Source organism: Mercenaria mercenaria, chromosome 1, assembly GCF_021730395.1.
Source record: "Mercenaria mercenaria strain notata chromosome 1, MADL_Memer_1, whole genome shotgun sequence".
NCBI lineage: Eukaryota > Metazoa > Mollusca > Bivalvia > Venerida > Veneridae > Mercenaria > Mercenaria mercenaria.
This window is the reverse complement of record NC_069361.1, coordinates 40,527,730-40,553,192: the sequence shown is the minus strand read 5'-3', so window position 1 is coordinate 40,553,192 and position 25,463 is coordinate 40,527,730. Positions and strand designations below refer to the sequence as shown.

Sequence of the window (25,463 nt, the reverse complement as noted above, 5' to 3'; positions counted from 1 at the left end):
TAGCTGCTCCCTTGCTGAGGCTATATGCAGGCCAATCGTGTTTGTATTTGAGCTGACACAGGGTGCTGAAGAACTTTGCAATTTTACAATATCTGGTTAAATACTTGACCTGGATTGGGCCGCTGTGTGCATATTATAATCATTACACCACATTTATACATTTTTTTCATCATGTGTTTTACAGAAGACAATGCAAATAAAACAAAAAATAAACATCCAACACAAACGTCTTGTATACATTTTCACATTAATTTAACAGAAAGCATGAATGTGAAATATATACATATATAAAAACAAGACAAACATATACATATTCAAAAAAATATAAATGACATTCATGCATGTGCTTTGTCTGAGATTCCAAAATGATGTTCGAAGCGATGAAACAGTGTTTGGTGGTCAGTTGTGTCGACAGCTGTAGAAAGATCGATTAGCACGAGGACTGTTATGGGATTTGGTTAAGATGTGTGAAGATGTCATTCTGAGCCTTTATCAGTGTCGACTTAAGTGATTGAATCTTTCTGTACCTCATGTAGCTTATTTCCCTCAAGTGTCGCTCACGACCCGCATGTACTTCCTCTTTAGACACAGATCTCTAGGTTTTGTTAGAGTATTTGGTTAAAAAAACAAGGATATATATCATACAAGGAATAAAATGTTCCAAAAACGATGCCTCCGCAAAACGGATCCCACAGCACGCATTACAATCACACACACACAAACACAAACGCACACGCACGCACGTACGTACGCACACACAAAGCAAACACACGAGAACAAAACGAACAAATATAGCAACACAGTGGGGCACCGCCTTGGAACGGTCAGTGGCATAAACACCACTGGGGAGCTTAAACCTGTTTATGGTGCGCACCAAACCTCACTCTTACCCCCACCAAATTCCAAAGACACGGGACAGTGTAAATAAAAGTCATCCACGCCAGGTGAATCTCTAACACACGTAATTGAAACAAAAAGGCATGACATGTGAAACATAAAAATGTTTCTGTATAAATATATAAAAAAAAAAACCTTAAGATCCAAAAACGTATATACTCATTGCCTTGACAGAAGACAGAGCAACAAGATCAACAGTCTTGTGGGCCCGACGAAGACCTGGTTTCGTTAGCAGAGGCTACACAGACGTGTAAATATACGTTATAGCTAAACTGTGCGACAAATGACTTGTAACTTGGGTAGCCATAAAGGTCAAGGCGGGTTATGGAAGTTAATTTTACTATTTTGACACTTCTCGAATTTTGAACTAGTTTGAGCCCTAGTAATCGGGACTTCAACCCTCATTTTTTGTTTGAAACCCTTACGGTTTACGTCTTGTATACAGAATGTGGTCAGGATCGGATACCTATAGAAGCGTTAAAAATCGGGACAGGTTATTCATGATTATGTTAAGTTCATTTCTGTAATTACATTAGCTATATTATATCATGACCCTTGTTTGAGACCCTACATGTCGGGTACATGCACACATCATATGTTGATGGTTAGGTACATGTACCTGCTTTACGTTTATATTATTAAGGAATCAGTTCAACGCATTTCATGCTCAGAGTGGGTCATGCTAGATAGCCAACCTTAAAGCATGTGGAATAGGTACGTTGATTCGGGGATAGAACGTCCAGTTACTGAATCCTGAAGTCGCGGATTTGACTCCGGTTACCATTATCAATTACTAGAGCGCGACACTGGTCAGAAATTCAGAGAGCAGTCATTAAGTGTAGCTCACAGAGTTGTCAGACCTTTCTCCTAAAATAAAGTAGAATGAAAAGTTCAAACTTTAAATGCTGCTGGTCCCAATTGCACAATTGACCAATGTCCAAGAAAGATGGACCCACTTAGCTTAATATTTAATTTGGTAAACCACATGACCTTGTGACATGCGAATCATATATACACGGTTGTGACATTTGTGCTTATGGCCTTGACCTGGAAGCATCTATCTTCGTTTTATTGATATTCGCTGAACTAAAATGTTAGCCCATCTTAAGAATACATATATGTAAAGAATACAATTTATTATTTATCTGATAGATATATGTTTCATTTCTTAATTAAACGTCAGTAACACTTTTTGATATTACATATGTATTTGAGAAAATAAATGTTCATTATAAATATTTTAAACGACTGATTGCATTTACATTAAATATAAATCATATGCAATGTTTGATATACCATAAAGAACTGGTTAATTATATGATATGAATACTTGCAATTAAACTATTTTAGATCAGCTGTACAAAAGTAAACAATAAACACTAAAATTAATTGCATAAAATCAATTAACGTTAATTATCTATATAAAAAGTATTTTATGATTTAAAATAGATATGTTTCAACTGGAATGATTTTTACGACCCGCAATCTGGGATTTCCTCCTACGAAGTAGGTGTTGGTACAGAGGCAGGACTGACTGATGTTGCTAAATTGAAAACACTCAAATACCATGCGCACTCATATTGTGTGTCTTTAGATGACAATTCTACATTGATTCATGATCATGTTTATTATCCCTTTGTCTTGGCAAACAACGGAGCTGTTAACCAAAGAAATGTATCAGGGACGTCAGACGGAGGTAATCTAACTTTCAAATGTAACTATGTACATAATAAAGCTAAAAGAGTATCAATTTTTTGTTGCCTACCCTACAATGTATTATTTCTTATCTATACATGCGATTTCAATAAGAAAGCTAAACATTTTTTTGTTAATATGCTTACAACAGTTTTAGTACTTTTTGAAAGTTTCAGACTGCAAAAACACCAGTGCCAGATCGGACATTTAAATATGCGACATCATATCAGCTCAACTTGCATATTTATAAAACATTATAATATATGTTAATGTATTTGCAGTACGTGTTGACCTAACAAAGCCTGAAATGGGATTTGTTGTGGACGGAAAGTTTGAAAGTTTCACCGATATGAAATATAGTTCATCCAAATCTACGGTACAGACTCAATGGGACAATTATTATGATCCAGAGTCAGGCATCCGAGAATACAATGTTCAGGTTGCAAGAAAACGGTAAGATCAGGAAAGTAACCGCTGTTTTATTTGTATGACATATGATATAAATACTGCATTCCTGAGATGGTCAAATACAAAATTTTAACTCAGAGAAATATAACACATCGATCAATATTGTTATTGCAAGCATTCATATTTCGAAGGGTGCACATTTTCATATCACCCTCTCATGAATGTAGTATTTTTTGAAGTATATGAAAACATGAAAATTTAAACATTTATTGAAAAGATTAATATGTGAAATATTTATAACAGTAAATGTCTCGTATACATTTTTGTTTTGATAATCAGACTGTAATTCGACTAACGCAATACAAGCAAACATAAATAAGTGACTTGTCAACTTTGATTGCTGCAATAAGTAACACAGTGCGAAAGAAAGTAAAGAAAGACAATAATTATAATTAAATGGTCAATATGAAAACATATCACATGCGCAGAAAACCAAAAGGACATTTTTGCACATGATATATTTAATTACCGGGAATTTGATATATTCAGATTAAACAGACGGGGAAGTTGCATTTAACATTTCGGTGAAGTATTATATAATTTTCAGCCAAATAAAGGTTTTTCTAAATGTTTTGATACCATAACTGCTAAAAGCAGGAGATCGCTTTCGGAAGTAGATTCAAGCATTTTAACCTAAATGCTGTTTCACAGGTCCGGTAGTGATTGGGTTATCATTAAAGAATGGTCAAAATTTGAAAAATCATCTAAAACAGCTGAATGGCGGAATTTTCACCTTGACCACAAAGATGAAGTAAAGAGCACAGTGAAAGCAACGAACGGTGCACTAAATGATGTTGAAGCTACGACGGATGGATTTATTGTTGATCTGACTCCGCCACTACTTGAATATCTTCACGATGGATCTTCCACTGGCAAGGATGTAGAATATCAGGTTATATACGTTGTACGGCTCAGCTCTTACGCTTAGCAATGCTGTTTACCTTAAAACGTATTTCATCAAATCTCTTACTATGTATATCACTGTCTGACATATTGTATTTTTATTTTGGATTCATGAATACTTTCATTTATGTTTTTCTTGACTTAGCGAAGATTTAAGCATCTGTGGATGTCTCTAAATTGATTATTGTACTTGTAGCAATGTTTTTCGTACTTGTAGCATGTGTAAATGTTGAGTTCTTCTCAACTCGGGGCTAGAGGGCTTGGACGGTGGCACAAATTTCAACTACCGTTCAGGAACAGGCTCATTCAAACCGAGCCTGCAACATTTTTGTCATGTTTAGCGACACTTTTGCTATCTTACATACAATATTTGTTTGCCTTCTTCAGAACAATTGTAATGCAACAGAAGAACTCATATTGTTTATTTCATTTTATATGATGTTTAACATTGTTTTAATTACCAAAATATACGATGTTGAGGTAGCTGACTTCAAATCACTTGCACATTCAAAACGTCTATTGGCTATAGAATTCTGTCATGTGTTACAGATTGGTGTTTCTGCCTAAATGTCCATATGTACCCTGAAATGATTACCGATTGTACTTCCGGTGTCTTTCTCTCCGCCATCAAAACACTGGACAGTCACCGTATTACCTATAAGTTGTCTGAGTGACCTTAAACAACTTACATTCAACGCACTTGAGATTAGTTTATTGGAAGAAATTTTTAAAATATATTTTTGTTTTTGCATTTAAAGGTCAATTCATCAACGGTGCTTGCTAATTTCAAATTCATCGACCCTGAATCGGGTGTTAAGCGATTGAGGTTCCAGCTACTAGAGCAAAATCAAGGGGTGACTCGGCAGTGGCATCCAGGTTTCATGTTTACCCACACTCTCGTTATTCGACTATTGCTTTCATTGATTTTAAATATCAATTTATCCTGTTGGTTGGTACTTGAGGTACCCAATTTCAATATCTTGCTACTAAAGTATCTATTTGTGGACAGCCTGCTTTGCAGATTCTGGCTCATGATGCGTTGCTGCGATCAATGTTTGTAGGGAATGTACACTCACTGGTTAATTTTAGTACTAACTTAAGAGTGTATCGAGACATTTTTCTATACTTGCAATTTTAATATCAAACATACTAAAGTTATTGTTTGTTTAAATTATAATAGAAAGTAGAATAATAAATATTGTAATTTTCAAGACATATAAAGTAGAATGCATTTTACCTTTTTTGTACCTTATGCAGCGTTTTGAAATTAATTTCATTTATCTCCGAGAGGTAAGCACCTTTTTTCTATTATTTTTGTACCTAGTATATATAATTTTTTACCAGCTACGCATGGAAATTGGATTGAAATAAGTGACGGCAATGCAACAAACCATAAAGAGTCTGGGTTAAAGCTCACTGTCGGACATAGATATATTTCAAGACTTGTAGCAATTAACGGTGCTGGCTTGATCTCAACATACGAGACAAATGGCTTCATTATAGAAAACACACCACCACAGGTAGTTGCATGTTTAATAATATCATTTATCTAGAATGCTATAACTCTCATTACACGTATGTACGTTGATGTCTTATTGGCAATCGTTGGTGTAACTCGTTTATTTCAATTCTGTCGGTCTTAAGAATCAAACTAGTGGTTATTTTATATGTTATAATGTAATATATGTCGTATGTACGTTAAATGTGTTTCATGTAAATTTGCTGAATGATTTATACCTTTAGGTCAAAAAGGTCAATAAACTCCAGTACATAGATATGTATCTTTAAACATCCAGTCTTGTAATAGTTCATATACATTTGTATCATGACGCAAGTCAGTCTGCTTTTATATCAAGCTCTTGCAATTATAAGACGCTTAATGCAAAGATAATTTAAAGAATAATGATCTACATATGTATGTGTACACTGTATACCTTATTTCAGATAAGCTGGATAAGAGTTGGGGTACTAAACGGATTGGAGCATTTGATAAATGGCTATGTATATCAGTCAGACCATAACGGAATCAAAGTATGTTGGTCAGCAAGTGATCCACAAAGTGGAATACATGCCATTCAGTATTCAGTAGGAACAGCAGAAGGTACACATCTTTTTACTAGATTAAATACAATGTATTTACAAATATCAAATAATTGAATATCAGACTGGCGACTTTTGTGCTAAAACATTGTTATTTGATAGCTCCATTATTGTTTTATCAGTATTGTTTCTTTTTTTTGTATTCTAGAAATGTTGTTAAGACGTTAAGCAATAACTAATCGAACTTCATATCTTGAGGTACAAAAGAAATTAATTATTTCATTTGGTTTCATTAGATATTAGCATTGGATTGTGTTTATATGTATATCAGGTTCAAACGATGTTCTGCCGTGGACAGAAACAGAAGTATCAACTAGCAGTGCATATATCCGATGTTCATTGAATAACACAGACACAGAAAGTTCTGATGCACCAGTTTACTATGTGTCGCTGAAGGCGAGTAACGGCGCAGGACTCTGGAGCACAGTAAAAATATCTTCACCGATCATTGTTGTCCCTGAGGACGTTACAGGTGAATAGTGCAATTACCTTTAAACAAAAACAAATAATATACTCATAACAACACATAATAATTTGATGATATACTTTATGTTAGCAAAGTTTTGTTTGCTATGTCCTACCTAAAAATACTAAAATTTAGAAGAAAAGTAGTACAATCATGTAATATAATGATTTATTTCCTAATTATCACGACTGTTTTTATTTCATTAGGAACCGTGCATGATGGTCCGTATGAAGACCTAAAAGACGATATAGATTACCAGGCTGATGCTCATACCGTTACAATACGGTTCACCGGTTTTGAAAGCAGTTTACATGGAATCATGGCCTTTGATTGGTCGATTGGTACGACCCCTGGTGCCGAGGATGTACAGCCGTATTTTGAGAATGGCATAATACATACGGAAACGGAGGATGTTGCCGGTGATGGTAATATTGTTAAACTTCGTGTTGGTGTATATTTTCTTGAACTATATGCTATATCTGTGTAGAAAAATTGCCTTTATATTTAATGATACAGTATTCTAACTTTTATAGGACTTTGTCACTGGGTCGTTGTACATTTTACAAGACGACTAATGTCACGCGTAGTACATGTATACATTTTATATGAATACGTATTACTTTGACTCAAATACAGATGTACTAAATGCAAAAGAAAACGAATTTCAAAAAGAAAGAAAAAAGCATAAACAATGTACATACGATATTAAATCACATCCTTATATGTCCATAAATGGCATATTTTAGCTATTCAGGGCTTTTGAATGCTCAAGTTTCCCCTATTACATGTCCCGAAAAAGCAGACAGCTGTGTAAAGAAAAATAGAAAATTAACATATTTGAAAGCATTCAACCTCATCTATCCAGGTTTATAAAACATCAAAGTTTGTTTATCGGACTTTATAATCATAAGAAGCGAAATATTAGACAGGTGTCTTGATCTAAAATTAGCCAAAATAGTTAAAAAGTATTATTTTTGCGTTTCCTCTGGGAATTCATTTTTGTTTTTGCACTTAAAGTTATAATCCTGTTCAAAATCACTGTAATAGGAAAGCAAATAAGTTTGTAGATTTGTTGAAAACAGTCTAATGAACACATTCGCCCGTTAGTTTGACTTGGATGGCCGAGAAACGAATGGATATAAAATCATAAAACATTTAATGATCCGCGGGTCCCTAATAGATATAATTAAACCGCCAGCCTTTGTCGATTTCTGTAAATCAACGAAGACAGTGTCACGTGACGAAAATTTATATATAATATCAACAAATTTTACTATATATATGTAAAAACCTAATTAAAATACATGTACCTTGTAGAAAAAAAGAATGTGATCTACTTGTCAAACGCTTTACTAAAATCCATTACTTTTAGGTCTGTCTATTTCCCAGCTTCAAGGTAATCAAAAATTGACTAAAATCAATTAACTGAGACTAACAATTGTGCTTTAAGCGGAAGCCATGTTGGAAGGAATTAAGCTAGATGATTCATCATATCTAATACTAAAACATGCTCTATCAATTAGAAGCAAGTAAGAGAAAAGGTCTGTAAATGCTGGCTTTGCTCCGTGGGCCCGTTTTGTATACAGGGGCAATGATAGCAGTCCTCCAGTCTTGTAGAATACTGCCAGTACCAAGTGCAGACCTGTAGATTTTAGTGACATTTTATAGAAGAGCAGTATTTAAGTTGTAAGCTTGCAGAGGTGTTATAAAAGCTGTTTCTTTTACTTTCCTGTTGTTTGTTTTGACATTTATTCTTACGAATCTAAGTGAATTATCTACTTTTGATGTGATGTTACCAATGTCTTTTAATCAACTGAGATCTTTACTTAGTGTGACGCCCAGGTATTTAGCAGCGCCTCTACTTTTTAGTGCTACATTGTGGAGTGTATAATTGTAGATGATAGCTTTTTTTTTCTTTCGAGTAATCCTCAATACCTCACACTTATCCGGATTGAACTTTATACATAAGATACAGATATACTACATGAATAGTGAATACGGCTTTCCCGCATGAATAAAGAAGTAAGATAATACATAAGATACAGATATAGATAGATAGACAGACATACAAACAGACACTCTCTGAATATTGTCAATACTTATTTCTAGTCTTATCAACCGAAATATGAAGGAAAAGGTAAGAATATTACAAGATATTCAAACCATGATGTGAACTTCTATAGATGATATTTTTATTATTCACAATTACAATCATTGATTTATTGCATATATATCATACGATGACAACAATATTGCACATAGACATAAAATTAGCCTTTTTCTATATTCGAAATCACTTCCTGTTTATGTGTGACTGAAAATTAAAGAAAAGTAAAGAAAATATATCAGTTGAATGAAGGTACAAATAGCTACCTGCGGGTTATTTCACTATTCATACGGGACCGTGAGATTAGCCTCTTCCTTCAGAGTAGTTTCCGACTCATTACGGAAATGTTACGGACGTATCCAAATGATGGCGATTGTGTCACTGAAATCGAAAGTTAACATATTTATATCCGTTTGCAAGTAAAATTATTCAGCCAATGTCTTCGTTAACGGAAGTTTTATGCGTTGCTGTAGAAAAATTACCTTCCTATTACATTCGCTACGGAATCTAATATAACCAGGATTATAACTTTAAGAAACAGGTCTGGGGTCCCGTTGGGCAAAAGTCACAAGTGATCATATATGTCTATTTTCACCGTGTTTCAGATTAATATATGGTATGCATTAGGCTGAATCAGAAATATTTACGAAAGCTACCTTATCTTTTTTCGTAGTTATAAACGTGTTGAAAATCAATCTTGGCACGATTATACAATATTTTGTACTAGGTGTATCAAGCTCTGGATTTGCGCAAACTGCTGTTGATCTTGATCACGGCGAAACTTACTTCACAACACTGAGAGCTAAAACAAATAAAGGTGATATACTACAAGCAACAACTACTGGTTTCGTAGTTGATACAACACCACCGGACATTATGTTTACTGGGTATGTTCATTAATCATTACATTATTTACAAAACACATAAAAGCAACAATTTAACAGTAGTGTAATACATGTACTTTATTGCAAATGTTATGTTTTGACTTTTATACAATGTATGAGTTTTCTTCTAAATGCATATATACATTTTAAACGTTCCATATCCCTGCATTTTCTTATTCAGTATTGACTGTTGCCTGCATACTTTCTAAGATAATAGAACAGCATTAAAATTTGACGGATATAAAATTTTATCCAGTAACATTATATATATACATGTATTACTTAGTTTATTAGTTAAAAATAAGACAGAAAAATATAGAATGGTTATATTCTGTGTCAGTAAAGAGCGAAGTAGGTAATAAAATGCGTTTGCAATTGTATAACAGGTAGCTGTATTATTTTCAGTTCTCGCTCTTTGCTTACATCTATAATTTTGTAATTTCCTTTTATTTAAATTCTATAAGAGTGTGTGTTATCACCAAAAAAGTACAACACTATCAAAGCCTGTGCGAAAGAATTAATGAGAATGATATATGTGTTGAAAAACATTTTCTATCCCATACGTTACGATTCTTAATTTTACATGTACATACTAAATGCAAATGTCATGAATTTAGATTATCTGAAGCAGAACCGTCAGATTTTGATGGTGTTATATATCAAAAGGATAGCTCAGTACTAGCAGCTGCTTGGAATTTCTCGGACATTGAATATTTATCAGACGACAATGACGACAATATAGATTCTGTTTGGTTTTCTGTTGGATCTTTTCCACTTGCCGAAGACATACACAATCGTACATACCAAAATACTTCGTCCGACAATGAAGGATCATTACCTATCGCAGATGTAAAACCAACGCTTGCTGGTACTTCTCGTCATATTTTATTATTTGAGATATATCAATGCTGATAGCCTTAATAGTTTACTGTCAATAATCTTTTTAAAGACTTAGTGGAAGAAAATTCCCTTTTATATTGTAGTTTTGCTTTTCATTTCTGACTGTTGTCGATAGTTCGATAAGCTGTGTATTAATGTGTTAACAACGCAAAAATTAACTTTTTATGTACTTCTTACAAACATGATGACTGAGTCACTGGTGTTAAGCTTATATACTTTAGCCGCCTGAGAATCCATCGAAAGACCTTTTCAGCGGATGATTAGGTTGAAATACAAACCATTAATTTATCACAAGAATTAAATGCGCGAAAATAGCTCATTCAATTCAAGCATTAATAATAGAAATTTAAGGTATCATTCTGTTTAATAATTATTGTAAAAGTGAAAGAAAGTGTAAAATTAGTAGACACTTTGCTTAATGTAGTTTTATATATCGTTTAGTAAGTAACAAATACAACATTAAAGCACTATATAATATATTAAACACCGCGCTAGTTAATTTTAGTTAATCTTTTAAAGGACCCTTATGACTTCAAATCACGTACCTGTCAAGAATGTGGGTTCGAACGTCGCTTGGGGCGTAGGATTCTACATGCGAGGAAGTCACCAAACTGGTTAACGGAAGGTCATTTGTTCTAACCAAATGCCCAGCCTTGATGATATATTGCCCATAGTGGCACCTTGGGCTTTCCTCTACAATCAAATGCTGGAAAGTGTATATGTTTGAATAAACACGTGATAAATGTCGCTAAATCAATATTTCTTAAATAAGTGTGCATGCAGTTTCAGGTTCATTTTATAAATATATTTACTCATTAAAAAATCTTATGGCTATACGAAAAGTGTTCTCATTCAGGAACGACAAATTTAGTTTCCGTTGGAGTGAAAAACAAAGCTGGCCTAGAAAATTCAATTGTTTCGGTACCAGTGATACAGGATAGCACTGCACCAATGGCAGGAACTGTGCAATGTCCAAAATTTATTCAGGTAATTGATTGCATACAAATATAGCCATTTATTTGACTACAAATGATACTCATTTCAAATTTTTTTAGATCATTTAGCCATGATTATTCCTCAATATACCAAGTCGACCACAAATCGATGTTTAACAAATACCTTTACTGTTTTATAATAAAAGTTCTTCGCAATTTAATCATTCTCTTCTTTGACAGTGTTTGTAAAAAGGGAAATTTAAAAACCCTGTTTTATCTTAAGTGATGTGGTGTGTTATATTATAGAGTCACTCTGCAATAGAGTGCACGTGGACCGGGTTTGTTGACAATGAAAGCGAAGTAGGAAAATACTACATTATATTCGGATCGAAGCAGGGATATGATGACTTGAGAACGTCGGAAGAAATACCTGGTGTGATAACAAGATTTTCCGCAAAAGGCAAGTTTAAATACTGTCTTTATTTAACAAGAGCCTACATGAAATATTTGTACAACTGCTCTTCAGCAGTACATATATTGGTATATCATGAAATAATTGCTTTAATTACAGATTTGGAAAAGGATCATACCGATATTCTATATGCGACCGTAACGGGGGAAAACAAAGTCGGACTGTCTGCAAGGGCCTACTCGGAAGCTATTGTGGTCGATAATACCCCACCGTCTCCTGGAATAGTTGTTGAACTGTCTAGCGTAGCACGAGTCGATCCAGATGACGTCGATAAAACCGTTGAAATGAACCGAAAAGCGTGTTCCTCGGAAGATGGTATATCACGAGATGTTTTATTATTTTTCATCATTTAATATTTCGGTTAAATCGACCATTTGGGTCACGGTACAATGTCTATCTAATTTGTTTAAAGGTCAAATGTTGAGCTTTATGCACATTATCATTATAAGATATGCATTCAAGCAATACGATCAGTAACCATTTATTGTGCATTGTCTAGACTAAGTTATACTTTATTTCATTTTTTATCTTCAGTTATTGTTGTCATATTTTGAATGCCGTTTCGATTTTTTGCAGTCTTATTACTAGCAGGTAATGTCTGTCTTCTTCAAATAACTATTTTGTATCTGATTTATTTCTTTCAGAATGCCATAGAATCGATGCTGTTTGCACAGAAGCGTTTACCTATCTTGGCGTGGCCTGGACACACTTTATTGATGACGAATCCGAAATAACAGAGTAGGTTTTATTTATAATCTGCAACAACAATTCATTTCGTCCTTTCAGTTTTTGAACTGCGATGTAGTTAGTTGTTTCGATTCGCCTATATGTATTTAGAATCTCTTTTCATTATCTATATTCGTTAAGTTCCTTAATATGTACAAGCACTGTAATACACTTTAAGGATTCTGAAGAATGCAGACAAATGTCAGTAACGTCTTTTAATGAAAGGTATTTAAATTTCGTCCATAAGATATCAAAAGCATGTACACTTGAGCAACGTAAGTTCAGATTATAGATCCTAATAGTTAAACTGTAAACTTATAAAATTGCTTTTATAAGAGTTCAGCGAAGATAATTTACTTTAAGATACCAGTTGGCTATTGGGACATCGCCAGGGGGAGCCGACATTTCACCATTTATATCATTGTCTCCGGAACTGAATCACTATATTGTCAAAAGTATCGACCTGAAAGGACAGCGAAAGGTATGTGTGAAACCATTAGAAGTCAATATCGTGGAAATATGAAAGAAAATTACGATATAATCTAGTTATTGCTTAGATATTAAAAGTGCTCTAGGGATTATTTTTGTCAGAGGGAGTATAAAACCATTAATTGCCCATTCCATCAATCTTTTTAATGTGAAATCATTGACTCAGAAGTTGAATGGATAATATTATAAATTTAAGTCTCGTTATTTAATGATTTATAAATCTACTGTCGCTCTAGATGATCAAAAATGCAACTCTGTTAAAAGGTTACATGTACTAAACGCACGGGTATATATGTCTAATAGATAATCGATTATAATGAAAGGTGTCAAACAAAATTTTGATATTTTTTAATATACATAATATACATATATTTAGCTAAATGTTTTTGCCTTTTTTCAGGTGTTCGCAACAATTAAAGCTGCCAACTTTGCAGGGCTCACAACTAGTTCTTATTCAAACGGTGTATATTTGTCATACTTGAGTCAAGGAATGTCTCCCCTTGATCATGTTGGTATTTATGATTCACACCAACGTTCTGCCGGGGATGTGTAAGTTATCTCAATGCATACTAGTTAAACCCGTCATGATTCCTGTAACATTGATAATTATGTCTAAGTATAATTGCTATTCACATTAAATTTCAGTATCATATTTTATGTAATGTTTTGAAGTTTAAACATCTTTTTATTAGACAAGAATCCGAGATTTTCAAAATCAATGTCTCAATTATTTTGTTAATTATAATATATGTTAAGTGAATTTATTAAGATAATCATTTAATAATCATTATGTAGCCAACTTTGGAATTGTCGATGGTAGCCTACGGTTAAACTTTTTAAACTAGTTATTGTTAACATATTCTGTTTTTTAACAATTAAGTTATTCGGTTCGACTTCGTATTCCTTGAACTTTATTTGCCTATAATATACATGTGCTAACACCTACAGACATATCATGCGAGAACAAAATTGTTAATTATATCTTCATATAAATTATAACAAAAGAGTAAAACATAACGTCCAGCCTTTGCAGAATTTCTTGTTTTCTCTTGAAGCAAACTGAATGAATTTTGACACCATTTTACAACTCTGGTACCTCTACTGGTAGACAAAAAGTATATCACAAAATTTCGTTCGGTAAAATAGTATTCTTTATTCTTTTAAGTGAATTTCAATCAGACACAAATTCCATTGAGGCGAAATGGGACGTTTCAGGCGATCCTTGCCCGGTAGTTAAGTACGAGTGGTCAGTTGAAGAAACAGATGGAACTATTGTTCAGGATTTTATAGATATGTACAGTAGGTTTTTCCATTTAGTTATTACTTTGGGTAATTTAAGGTAATTTATGTACATTGGAGCCAAAGTGATAAACATTTTGACATTATTTGCGCTTAGAATTGTAAACAAAGATCGAAGACTTTGTTAAACAATTCATATTATTCAATAGTAAATATTAAAAATTTCAGTGATATGGTAGAAGCTAAATATGAACAACATTCCGAACTTCCAATTATTAAGCATTAAAGTGCTGACATATGTGATAGATCGGATACCTCTTCATTTATACAGATAACCTAAGTTGCATAATCGTGCACGCAATCAGGTTATAATTTCCATAACAGTGTTACCGAGTTTGTAAATTAAGATTTACTCATACAGGGTGAGGTGAAAACCTGTGAATCATACCAACTTAAATCAAGAGGTCCAAACATCCATTCTTGATAATGAATAATAAAAGAGTTTCAAATAAGCTGTGATGAGGTGTTCATGAATTATATGTACATGAAATATAGGCTTATCCCTGTTCCTTAATATATTTTAATTATTATAGCCAGTACACACGGAAGGACAGACCAGCTAGATTTGGTAGAAGGTAGAAGGTACTACAGCCTTTTAAGGGTTAGAAACATGATAGGACACCATTATACCTTGCGATCAGATGGAGTAACGATCAATTCAAATCCGATGTTACCTGGCTTAGTGTATGATGGTGATGTGACAGGGTATGATCTTAAGGTGTTGTCATCCCGGACCATGGTTTCGGCAAACTGGGAAGGGTTTGGCGAATTACGCCGACCAAAAAGCATCAGCGAAATACTTACTGGTATGTGATATTTTATTGCAAGAATAACCGTACTCTTATGACATTTAAATACAGTAGTGTATGCTTAAAGTATAATACCGTGTTATTAATTCTGTATTTATAATATCACAGATAAAGCTTATCAAAATAGTTGCAACACAATATGTTTTGCACATAAACACATTTTGAATTTTAGGTAACAAAGGCATTGATGTCAAACATGAATCTGATCCGGATCAAGAAGTAAGTTACTATCAGGTTGCATTAGGAACGGACAGGCGCTTCGACAAAACAAGAGACAACATTGTTCCATTCACAAACGTTGGCCTTAACATTTCGGTAACATTCAAAGATTTAGATTTAGAACCGGGATTTGCTATGTACTATTTCACAGTGAGAGCCTACAGTGCATCGTCCACGTCTGCAACAATTACATCAAATGGATTTTACGTCAGTTTTGATGGAGGAGTTTCTGGTGAGAATATATTTAAAGACCTAATCAGTCTAAATGGACCATATTATTTTCAGTCAGAATAACAATACATTGTAATTCAACCTCATGTAAGTATTAGCATTTTAAACTAATTCTCCGCCTGGCGTTTGCGATACTTTAAGCAGGCATTGAAGGTCTGTTTAGAGTCCTGATAAGTGTCAGTTTCTTGATATTATTTCTCCAAGAAATTTTAAGTTTTCCAATTTAAACAGCTGCTGACTTTATAAAGGTTATTTAACTGAGAAAACTATTTTGACAATAAATCTATAAACATATTTGTATATTTTAAATGAGTATCATTACAGCTGGAACCATTTACATGCCCGATTTTATCAGCTCGGACACGACAATTAAGACTCAATGGAATGCTTACAAATCAAATGTGGGAATTATGTTGTACTACTATGCCATATCTGATCATCAAAATTCTACCTCTGGGGACTGTAGAAAATATGTAAGTGCGATAGTTATTAACTTACTTGAGTAAGAAACTATTGATGTATTGGCGGGCACAGAATTTAATATTTGCAGAAGTACGTTTTAATTTTTGAGATATACTATCGTGAGAACAATTTTTATTGGATGGTAGTTCTATCACAAAAGGAGCATGAAGCTTGCACGCGTTTCTTAAATATTTACATTTGAAACCATTGTATTCAATTTCAGGTCGACGGCGGGAAAGCTACAGATAAAGAAAAAAATGAATTGTTTAATCTGTACCATGTAACAGCTGTCGGCGTTAGTACATATATCGACATAAACGATCTTAAGTTGCAGCAAAATTCAACATACTTCATATGGATCATGGGTAATATTACATACATTCAAATTGATTTTCAGCCAGTTCTGCAAGTTTAGATAAAGAATTGGTTACGTGGAATTTGATTTAAAGCTAACTATTCAAAGCATCATGATAAACAGAAAAAATCAGCGAAAGAAAAAGAAAGACTACTTGACGTTTAGGTTGACTTATTGACCTTAAAGGATTTCTTCAAGAGTTTGGTACAGACTATCTTTACATGAAAAATGTGCGACTAAAAGTTTGAAGCGAATTGTATTCAGATAATATGTACATCTGAGCAACTTTGAATCCATTCCTTCAAAAAGTGCATGATGGGTTGAACACAGAGATGTTGATCACTATAGTCTAGTTTGTGAAATTGAAAATGTCATATATCTAGAAAGAAGAATACAATGTAACCACAGAAAATACTCCATTGATCTTCTTCATATCAAGGTTCTTCATCAGTGAAACTTTCAAGTATATCCTTTTAATTGTGTTTGAGGGGTTTAACACAAAAGATTTTTCTCTATATTCTATGTAGCCAAACTATCAAAGGGTCATTACTGTGGTAAAAAGTAAGAGAAAACGTTCCTTCCTGTATGGTCATCTGCACATCAAGCTTGTTTATATGTGAACGTTTGAGCAAATCAGGGTAATAATTTTAGGACGTACGGAGGGACGTAGAGACAGCAGCAACCTATATGCCCCCTCCCCCACACACATAAAAGTGGGACAGTAAAAGGCCATAAAATGTGCTACACCAATCACGCTAACAACACCGGAACAGAAAGAATAACAACACTTGAGTCCAAGTACGAGGAAACTTTCCACAGTCGTTACACGGTACTTAAAGACTGTTGTGACAGTTTAGAAAATATACAAGAAGATTCTTTTGCAGAGACGGTGCAGAATACCCCTCAGGGTCCTTACCACAATCTTAAGTGGAACTCTTTTAAATAAATATTGAATAGACTTAATTATCCCAAAGAACCAGAAATATTACAACACTTAGTCCAACTACGGGAAGACTTTTCACAGCCGCCACATGGTATTAATAGACTGCTACTGAGATAGATAATGAAATTTAAGAAGGTCCTGTAAATGCACAAGTACAGACTTAGCCATTTTGATATAATTTGATAGATACTTGTATCAACATATTTATATTGTGTTATTATTTTTATTATTACATCTATATTTATAATTATTTCAATTGGTCTAGACACAGTTACATTTTAAGTTATAAAAGTGATATTGATTGGAGGTCGGAACCAAATAATGGTATTTACGTCAAAGGTTGTACGTACGAGATGTCGTACAAAATATAGGACGACCACAATACATGTACTTGATAATGTTATTTACGACTGCAAATGTTTGCACCTCTTTTTGAATAAATAGTTTTCTTCGATACATTGGATTTAATACTTATACACAGAATTAATGCCGCTATGAGAATTTATATGCGACCTACGTCCGTGATCAGTATACTTTTTCCATTAACAATTAAGTCCGCATATAGACCTCAGTGGAAACAATGTATGATTGCATGCATCTTTACCTCTATTTAATGTTGGAACATTATACTTAGGTGTTGATAAAGCCGGTGAATGCAACATGACGTACCACAGATTTACTGTTGATGTAACAAAACCAGAGAAGGGAAAAATCACTGCTGGACCGTACTTTAACATGGTATGGGATTGTTACAAAACTCAGATCCAAGATTTAGTAGTGTTGAAAAATATTAAATTATATCTAAACGTTCAGATCGTTTGAAGAACTGAAGACATATGTAGAATTTACTTTGTCTATGATAGGACATTTGATAAAGGCTTACATTCGTGCCTTTATTCTTTGAATTTATTAAACTCGTTGAATAAAGGTGGTAACATGCTGGGTAGATCCGTGCATTTTAGCATTTTATTCAACCCATTTATAGATACAATATGAGAAGACATTATTGGAGGATCGTCTGTGAAGTATATGTCATCAAAAATCAAAAACGATAAGCACCCTATGTATGTGTTAAGCAAACTGTACCATGACTTCCCATACTTGTGAGAGTGAAAATACATTTAAAATTTGGTATTACTGTATCCATGATATATGGCTATTTCATTATAAAGTGTTATTTACATACATACATGAATACATACATACATGTATATAGACCGATGTCTACAGCAAAACGATAAAAGTGTTGCCATCATGATAGCGAGTTCACAAATGAAAGGTTGACACAATTAAATCTCTTCAACCAAGGCAAGTTTATTTTTTGACACACGCATTAGTAAGAGTCTTATATGACAGATCATATATGTGTTTCTTACAGGAGTTGGCATACACGAATTCGAACTCTGAAATTCCAGTACGATGGGAAGGATTTGTTGATAAGGAGTCGGGTATTGATTTATTTAACCTCAAGCTTTGGTACGAAGGGAGCTGCACTTCTACACAAACAAGAAAGCTACTTACGACTGTCGAAGTGTTTGGAAACTATACTGAGTATAGATTTTCTAATCTTAGCATAGAGGTGAATATTGCTTATATTGTTCTTTAATCGAGACTTTTCAGATTATTCTGACTGGTAAAATCAGAAAATCAAGTCGCCAGAATCTCATAAAATTCCTTCCTAAATGATTGTTTTTTTAACATAATTTCATGTAAATCTTCTGCTACATTGTACAGATGCTAGAGCTTTGAAATGCTCGTGGTCTGCTTTAATTACGCTCCATACTAAATGTAACTATCAGCAAAAGGTTTTATTTTAACCAACCTGTTGGACCGTTTGTTGCAAGGATATTGAAATTTAGATATTAACAATAGGGTTAGCAGGAACCTGTTTATTTTGCAGAAATCTGCTGTGCATGTGGTTAAAATTGAAGCCATAAACCGAGCAGGGTTGATATTATCAACGGAAACTTCACCTATTGTATTTGATGCCTCTGTTCCAAAGGCGGGTCACATTACAGGCGGTATGGATTACACGAATGGCATTGTGTGGTGGGGGTTCACAGATCACATGAAAGGTAATACTAGCGTTTTATACGGCATGCGTCTGTTAAGTGTCGTTCGTATTAGTATGCAACTCCAAATATATACAATTTTGAACCAGCTCTGGTCAATTCTACCTGATTTTGTAATGCAGATGTTTCATGTAACGTAAACTGTTTTCTGCAGGAACATTGCTACATAACCCTGTACATGTTGCTGAGCCGTGTCCTTCAAGACAAATATCAATGTTGGACAATGGTTGGAGTACAGTTGAAATAAAGCGACTGAATGATCCTGACGGAGTAGACTGGACAATCCAACACAGAGACGTTAATATACACAATGACACCTACAATGACGAAGTTAGCATTAAGATTTCAAGAGATTCTAAAGCAGAACGCGTTTATTCAGCAGCATATATGAGAAAGGCAGACATGAAAGACGGCGGAAATTATGAGGCAAGTATAATAATTTTGTTATTGAGTATTGATCTGTGTTAGATATTATTATAAGTGAAGGGTCGTGCATCTACCGTACGTCGTCCTACGTCAACATTTTTACTTCTGTGAAACCGTTTGATGATTTTTGTTGTCATGGCAACCCTATGGAAAAAATCTTATTCTCCAAAGCCGCATAGCTTGGGTATGTGCATTGTTTTATGGTTCTGTATAAGTTTGATCAAATTATGACCTGGGATTCACTACGCTTTTATATAAGAAAAATGTCTTCTTGTCTAAAATCTGGAGGTCTAAATCTTAGACATTTGACCTGTAGCATTATGTAGTTATTTTCTACTAAATGATTACAAATTATGATTGTTTTACAGACTAATATAGAACTAAAACCAGACAAAAACGTGAAAAATTATATATGTAAACATAATATGTGTATATATAAGACAATCATTTAAAATCTTCTTAACTTATTTTACATAATGTGAACAATCTATACCTGTTTCTGTTTAAAACTTCAAAACCTAGACCGTTTTTGTCATATAGCATTATGTGAGGACATCTACTAGGAAATAATGTACACATTTTGATCAGGTTCGGACATCATGACCCTTTTGTGTTAATATATAAAGACACAATCTTGAGATTTGAACAGTATGGTGTAAGCGGTTTAACGCGATGTATTGCGTTGTTTTACTCAGTCATAGAATGCTCGTAACTTTCATTTCAGTTATCAGTTCGTGCTGCTGATGGAAATGGTATTGCTGTTACAGGCGTTACGTTCTGGGATGGTGATGAGGGTGATCTACATATCTTTAATCACCAAACTAAAATTTGGAATGAGCTGGGCTCATGTAGTTGTTGCCTAGAATCCAACATAGTAAGAGATTAAATACTTTCAGTATATTTAAAGGCAATTTTAATTCAGTGTATACTTATATATTACGTGTTATGTTTTGCACTTGATCGCAATCTTTAAAAATTCTACAATAATGCCCTTTCTATATAAATTGTATTTCTTTACAACATTTACATGTTATTTACAGTAAACATGTAACAATATAAACTTGTTCAATGTAAAAAATGTATCTGAAAGCATTACATATCAGTATATGAATGTCCATTGACCGTTAGACAAGCTCTATCTTTTTTCAGACTGACTGCCACTGCAATTGCACTGAGTACCTGAGTACACTGGGAACGTATGATGGAACTGTGAATGTAAGTAGGGAAATAAATAGCACGACACATACAGCTGGAAATACAAATATAGTGTCACAACAGTCTTGTGGATTACAGATATATACAGGTAATAGCTGTTTGGATATAAGCACGTTTTACAAATTGACACTTGACGGAAAACGATCCTACAAAAGAGTAATTACATGTTATACTAGGACAGGCACACATATGCGTTTCTTTAAGATGAAATGTGTACTTTTGCATAGCTGATACTTGATATTATATAGATTATTTAATTCGGACTTACCTTATCATTTGTTAGTACGTAACTCTTAATCAAGTTTTAATACGTATCTTATGTAGGCAATTATCATCATCATCTGGATTGAAGATTCTTAATATTTTGTTTCGTTTCTTAAGGCGAGTTTCCGTATATTGTGACATGGTGTAAATTCTTCAACAACACTGGCGAAAGCATGTCTGTTAGATCAGAAATAGAATTCAATCCAACATCAGAGTTTCATCTCTACAAGATAGTCTTCTATATAGTGAAGGAAGATATAACGGTAATTTGTCTGCTCACGTATCCAGTGGAACAGTATCTGTTGCCGTTGACCAGTTATGATCGTTGGTTATGATCGTTGTATTAATGTCAAACCAACATATTCATAGGTCATACGGCGTCTTTCCCGCTTTTGACAGTGGATGAGGACCCAAGGTATCGCAGTGTCTTATTTCAGGCAAGGACATGCAACATAGTAGAATCACTGACCTTCCTTAAGACAGCTGTATACAAGAAATTCAACACCTTGAACGTGGGTTCTAATCCGGTAAGAGGCAAGTGATTACAAGTTACCGAGCTTAACCACTCTACCATGGAGACCACTCTCATCGAGAGGCTTTTAACATTACTTACGAGTATATGACGGAATATATATTACTTCGCATTAAAACTTAGATGAATTTGGTATGTATCGTTCGGTCATCATTTAAACTGTAAAACAGACAGTGCTTTTGCGCTGAATGCTCCATGAAAAGGTTTATTATGCATTTGCGTACTACTGTTACGAAAATAACATTTTGAAACCGACTTAGTTTTTTTTTTTTAAAATGGGTCAATGAATTGCACATAGTTTATAAGTTATAAAATGATATTTCTCGCAACACTTTAATAATTCTGTTATCATGAATACGTATGTAACTATGCACATGTTCTTTATTGAATCTAGTACTTATTTTGGACTTACTTTTTGGTTTTAATAATAACCGTTACAAGCGTTCAACAACTAACCTTTCTAATAAATGTTTTGAACCATTTATATGTTCAGTTTTATTACACCTTTTCAATTCTTTGTTTTTTCAGACAACAACCTGTGTAAACGTGTTTGTTGATGGAAAACAATTATCAGAGATGTGCGGCGTACCTCGTTTAAGCGTTAATACTAAACTAATTTTACACGTGTGGAACAAAGACAATATAGTTCCTTCTTTAGATGTTTTCAATCTATGGCAAGCAATGGCTACTTTCAAAAATCTCCTAATGCCGCCAGATGTCCACGCTTTATGCAGATTTGGCAATCCGTTTCAAGCAGGAACAAATGCAATTGTTAAATATGAAGCTGGTATTGGAACAACCCCAGGAGCTGTGGACATGATTCCATTCCAAGAAGTAAATATATTAGAAATATATTCGAAGAATATATTTATTTCACTGTTATATTGCTATGTCTTGTTCAGGTTCATAAATGACCCACTACAGTGTTCTTTCCAGTTAAGTGTAGATACATTCGATCAATACAGGGAAAATATATGTCCGATTTTCAAACTAAATTTAAGTTATTGTTCAGTTTCGTCCTAGCCAATAGCCAATGAAATTCCGTATAGGTTATTTTCGATTTCTACTGTTTGAAGATAGATTATGCTATACGGTGTTATATGATCCGGATCGACAGTAATCAAATTATACCAACACTAGAGTCATTTTTCTCCATTGAAATCACTTTCTGCAGTTTTTTCACAAGATCGTTCATTGGGGACAAATTACAATATTTTCTTCAACGTTATCATTGTAAGTTTTAAATTCACTGTTGTAATATTTTCCGGTCCTTTGGAATCATGGAATATATTCATTTTTACTATAAGTGAATTCCGCTTAGGTCGGTGCCGGGGAGGTGATAGGAGTGCGGGATAGTCGGATTATGCATATTTCATGGCCTCTTATGAACAGACTCAGTCAAATTGAATCTGCTATTATGTTTCTCGGTTGCGTTCTATGCTTCCAGAGGATCTTTTTAAAGATCTTATTCTAATAAAGCTCTGTTCTTAAAGCGTTAATAACACTTTACGAGCACGTCCATTACTAAAGCGTTCAGACAAAAATGTATGTGACTAATTTAAAATTATATATCTAAGTTATCTTAAAATGCATGATGCTTGTTTTGATGTTGTTAAAATAAGATAAGAAAGTTAACTCATTTTGTGAATTTTCTAGATTATATAGGCATTTTTTTCATTACATGTATCTATGTTTTGATTACGTATTAAGTGAAGTATGTGGTTAAAAGAAATAATGGTGATCAATGTCGTGAAATTTATCAAGGGTATTTGTATACTTCACGTCAGTCGTATAGGTCAGATGAACAAAATTATAAATAAAGTTTGATATAGAAAAAATATAAGAGTATCACTTTACTCAAGTAAATGTCAATAAGGTATTTCAGTATAAACATTAGCTTTTGTCCAATTTCAACATTATTTCCCTTTCGAGGATACCAGTTTTAGACTGACCAAAAACATTATCTTTTCAGGTGTATAAACCGTGCATACCATGTACAGACGCTTGTTCGCATTTTGAATGTGATATAGAGTGCAAGTCACGTGGCAATAGCTTGGTACACTTTACCATTAAAGATGCAGAAATGAACGTATCTTACGACAAAGCCTTATATATTACAGGTAGTATTATCAAAATAGCTTTGAAAACCTAAATACTTGCATTCGGAATAAGATACAAATATGTTTCATTTATGTATTTAATAACTAATTCTCCATTTGTAATAGCTTCACATAGATATATACTTTCTATTACGTTAATTCCTTTGATGTAATAGTTACCGATAAATGAATATTTTACTTTATTTGAAGAACTGAACTGAGAGTAAGATATTTTCGCAAGAACGTAGCATCAGTCTTGAATAAAATAACATATACATATATAAATAGTGAAAGCAGTCCTTGGATCAGGAACAGATGCTGTATCGTCATCCAATGGTTTCTATATTGACCTGACACCGCCTGTATTCGATGAGGAAGTAATGATGTATATAGATGTACGACAGGGAGATTACACTCCATCCGACTTTCAAGGATCGAATGATACCATTAAAGCGCTTTGGCTTTGTAATGATGACAAAAGCGAGATAGCAGTATGTTTAATCTAAATTCATATTCCTCACAGGAAATCATTTATTTATTTATAGTTTTATGAAATTTGCATTAATGTGCATAGGCGAAGATATTAATGGTATCTTCGTGAAAAGGCATTGCAATTTGTTACCGTGTTGAAAACCAATACTATCATAAGTCTAGTTTTATTACACAACATACTGTAAAATCATTTAATTTCGTGGGCATGAACTTTCGTGGTTTTGGTCAAAACGGAAATTTCGCGGGGATATGAATTCGTGGATTTCAACTTTTGAACATAAAATGAATGTGAATATTATTTGTTCGTTGGGATAAAATTGCAGGCACGAAATCGACGAAAATTGGTCCCCCGCGAATATAAATGATTTCACAGTATAGTATGTTTTTTACTTCATGTATCACAGAATATCATAAAATCTATGTTAATTTTCTAGGAATATGAATGGGCTATCGGGACTTCTACCGGTTTTGAAGACATTCAGCCGTACACGTCAACTGGAACTTTCTCTACAGGCATCAATAGCAATTTAGAAGGACTCCTCAAACACAATTTTACGTATTATGTCAGCGTAAAATGTACCAATATGGCAGGCTTAACCTCTTCATGGGAAGACACGAAAGGTAAATAAGAGAACAAGGTAACAAACAATAGCATATATCTATATTAGAAACAAATTGTTTTCTACAAAGCATTTGCCAACGAAATAACGAGCAACATTTAGGGTATGTAAAAATAAAAAATACATCACCATTTTGTAGGTGTGACAGTACTTCTTGAAGCTCCCGATCCTGATACAGTAAAGGCAGCTGTTGTTGGCGCCGATCACTTTCGTGAGAAAGTTTTCCCGCCAACAGCCGTCAAGTCTACGGATCCTAGTTCATGCGGTGAATCTTGGACAGTTAGCACAGATCCAAACATTAAACGTTATGGTAAAGTTAAACACAATGATATGTGTTACAGGACAACTGTCATTTGACTATTTTCATCAGAATTTTAATTCTG

At 33.8% G+C, this 25,463-nt stretch overlaps 1 protein-coding gene across 1 annotated transcript in view; it reads left to right on the top strand.

Moving 5' to 3' along the window:
* The window catches only part of LOC123523216 (uncharacterized), a 197,073-nt gene that overhangs the window by 155,438 nt on the left and 16,172 nt on the right, over window positions 1-25,463 (top strand). The window contains 33 exon segments of the mRNA XM_053541968.1: window positions 2,347-2,593; window positions 2,874-3,045; window positions 3,712-3,952; window positions 4,722-4,839; window positions 5,308-5,483; window positions 5,908-6,064; window positions 6,335-6,535; window positions 6,736-6,954; window positions 9,364-9,523; window positions 10,138-10,388; window positions 11,277-11,407; window positions 11,662-11,815; window positions 11,927-12,142; window positions 12,472-12,565; window positions 12,917-13,034; window positions 13,443-13,591; window positions 14,208-14,341; window positions 14,875-15,147; window positions 15,323-15,601; window positions 15,925-16,073; window positions 16,286-16,427; window positions 17,995-18,098; window positions 18,739-18,939; window positions 19,261-19,435; window positions 19,587-19,858; window positions 20,583-20,732; window positions 21,008-21,161; window positions 21,455-21,600; window positions 22,398-22,703; window positions 23,842-23,989; window positions 24,257-24,459; window positions 24,895-25,081; window positions 25,220-25,390. Of these exon segments, the coding sequence (XP_053397943.1) occupies window positions 2,347-2,593; window positions 2,874-3,045; window positions 3,712-3,952; window positions 4,722-4,839; window positions 5,308-5,483; window positions 5,908-6,064; window positions 6,335-6,535; window positions 6,736-6,954; window positions 9,364-9,523; window positions 10,138-10,388; window positions 11,277-11,407; window positions 11,662-11,815; window positions 11,927-12,142; window positions 12,472-12,565; window positions 12,917-13,034; window positions 13,443-13,591; window positions 14,208-14,341; window positions 14,875-15,147; window positions 15,323-15,601; window positions 15,925-16,073; window positions 16,286-16,427; window positions 17,995-18,098; window positions 18,739-18,939; window positions 19,261-19,435; window positions 19,587-19,858; window positions 20,583-20,732; window positions 21,008-21,161; window positions 21,455-21,600; window positions 22,398-22,703; window positions 23,842-23,989; window positions 24,257-24,459; window positions 24,895-25,081; window positions 25,220-25,390 (5,998 nt within the window).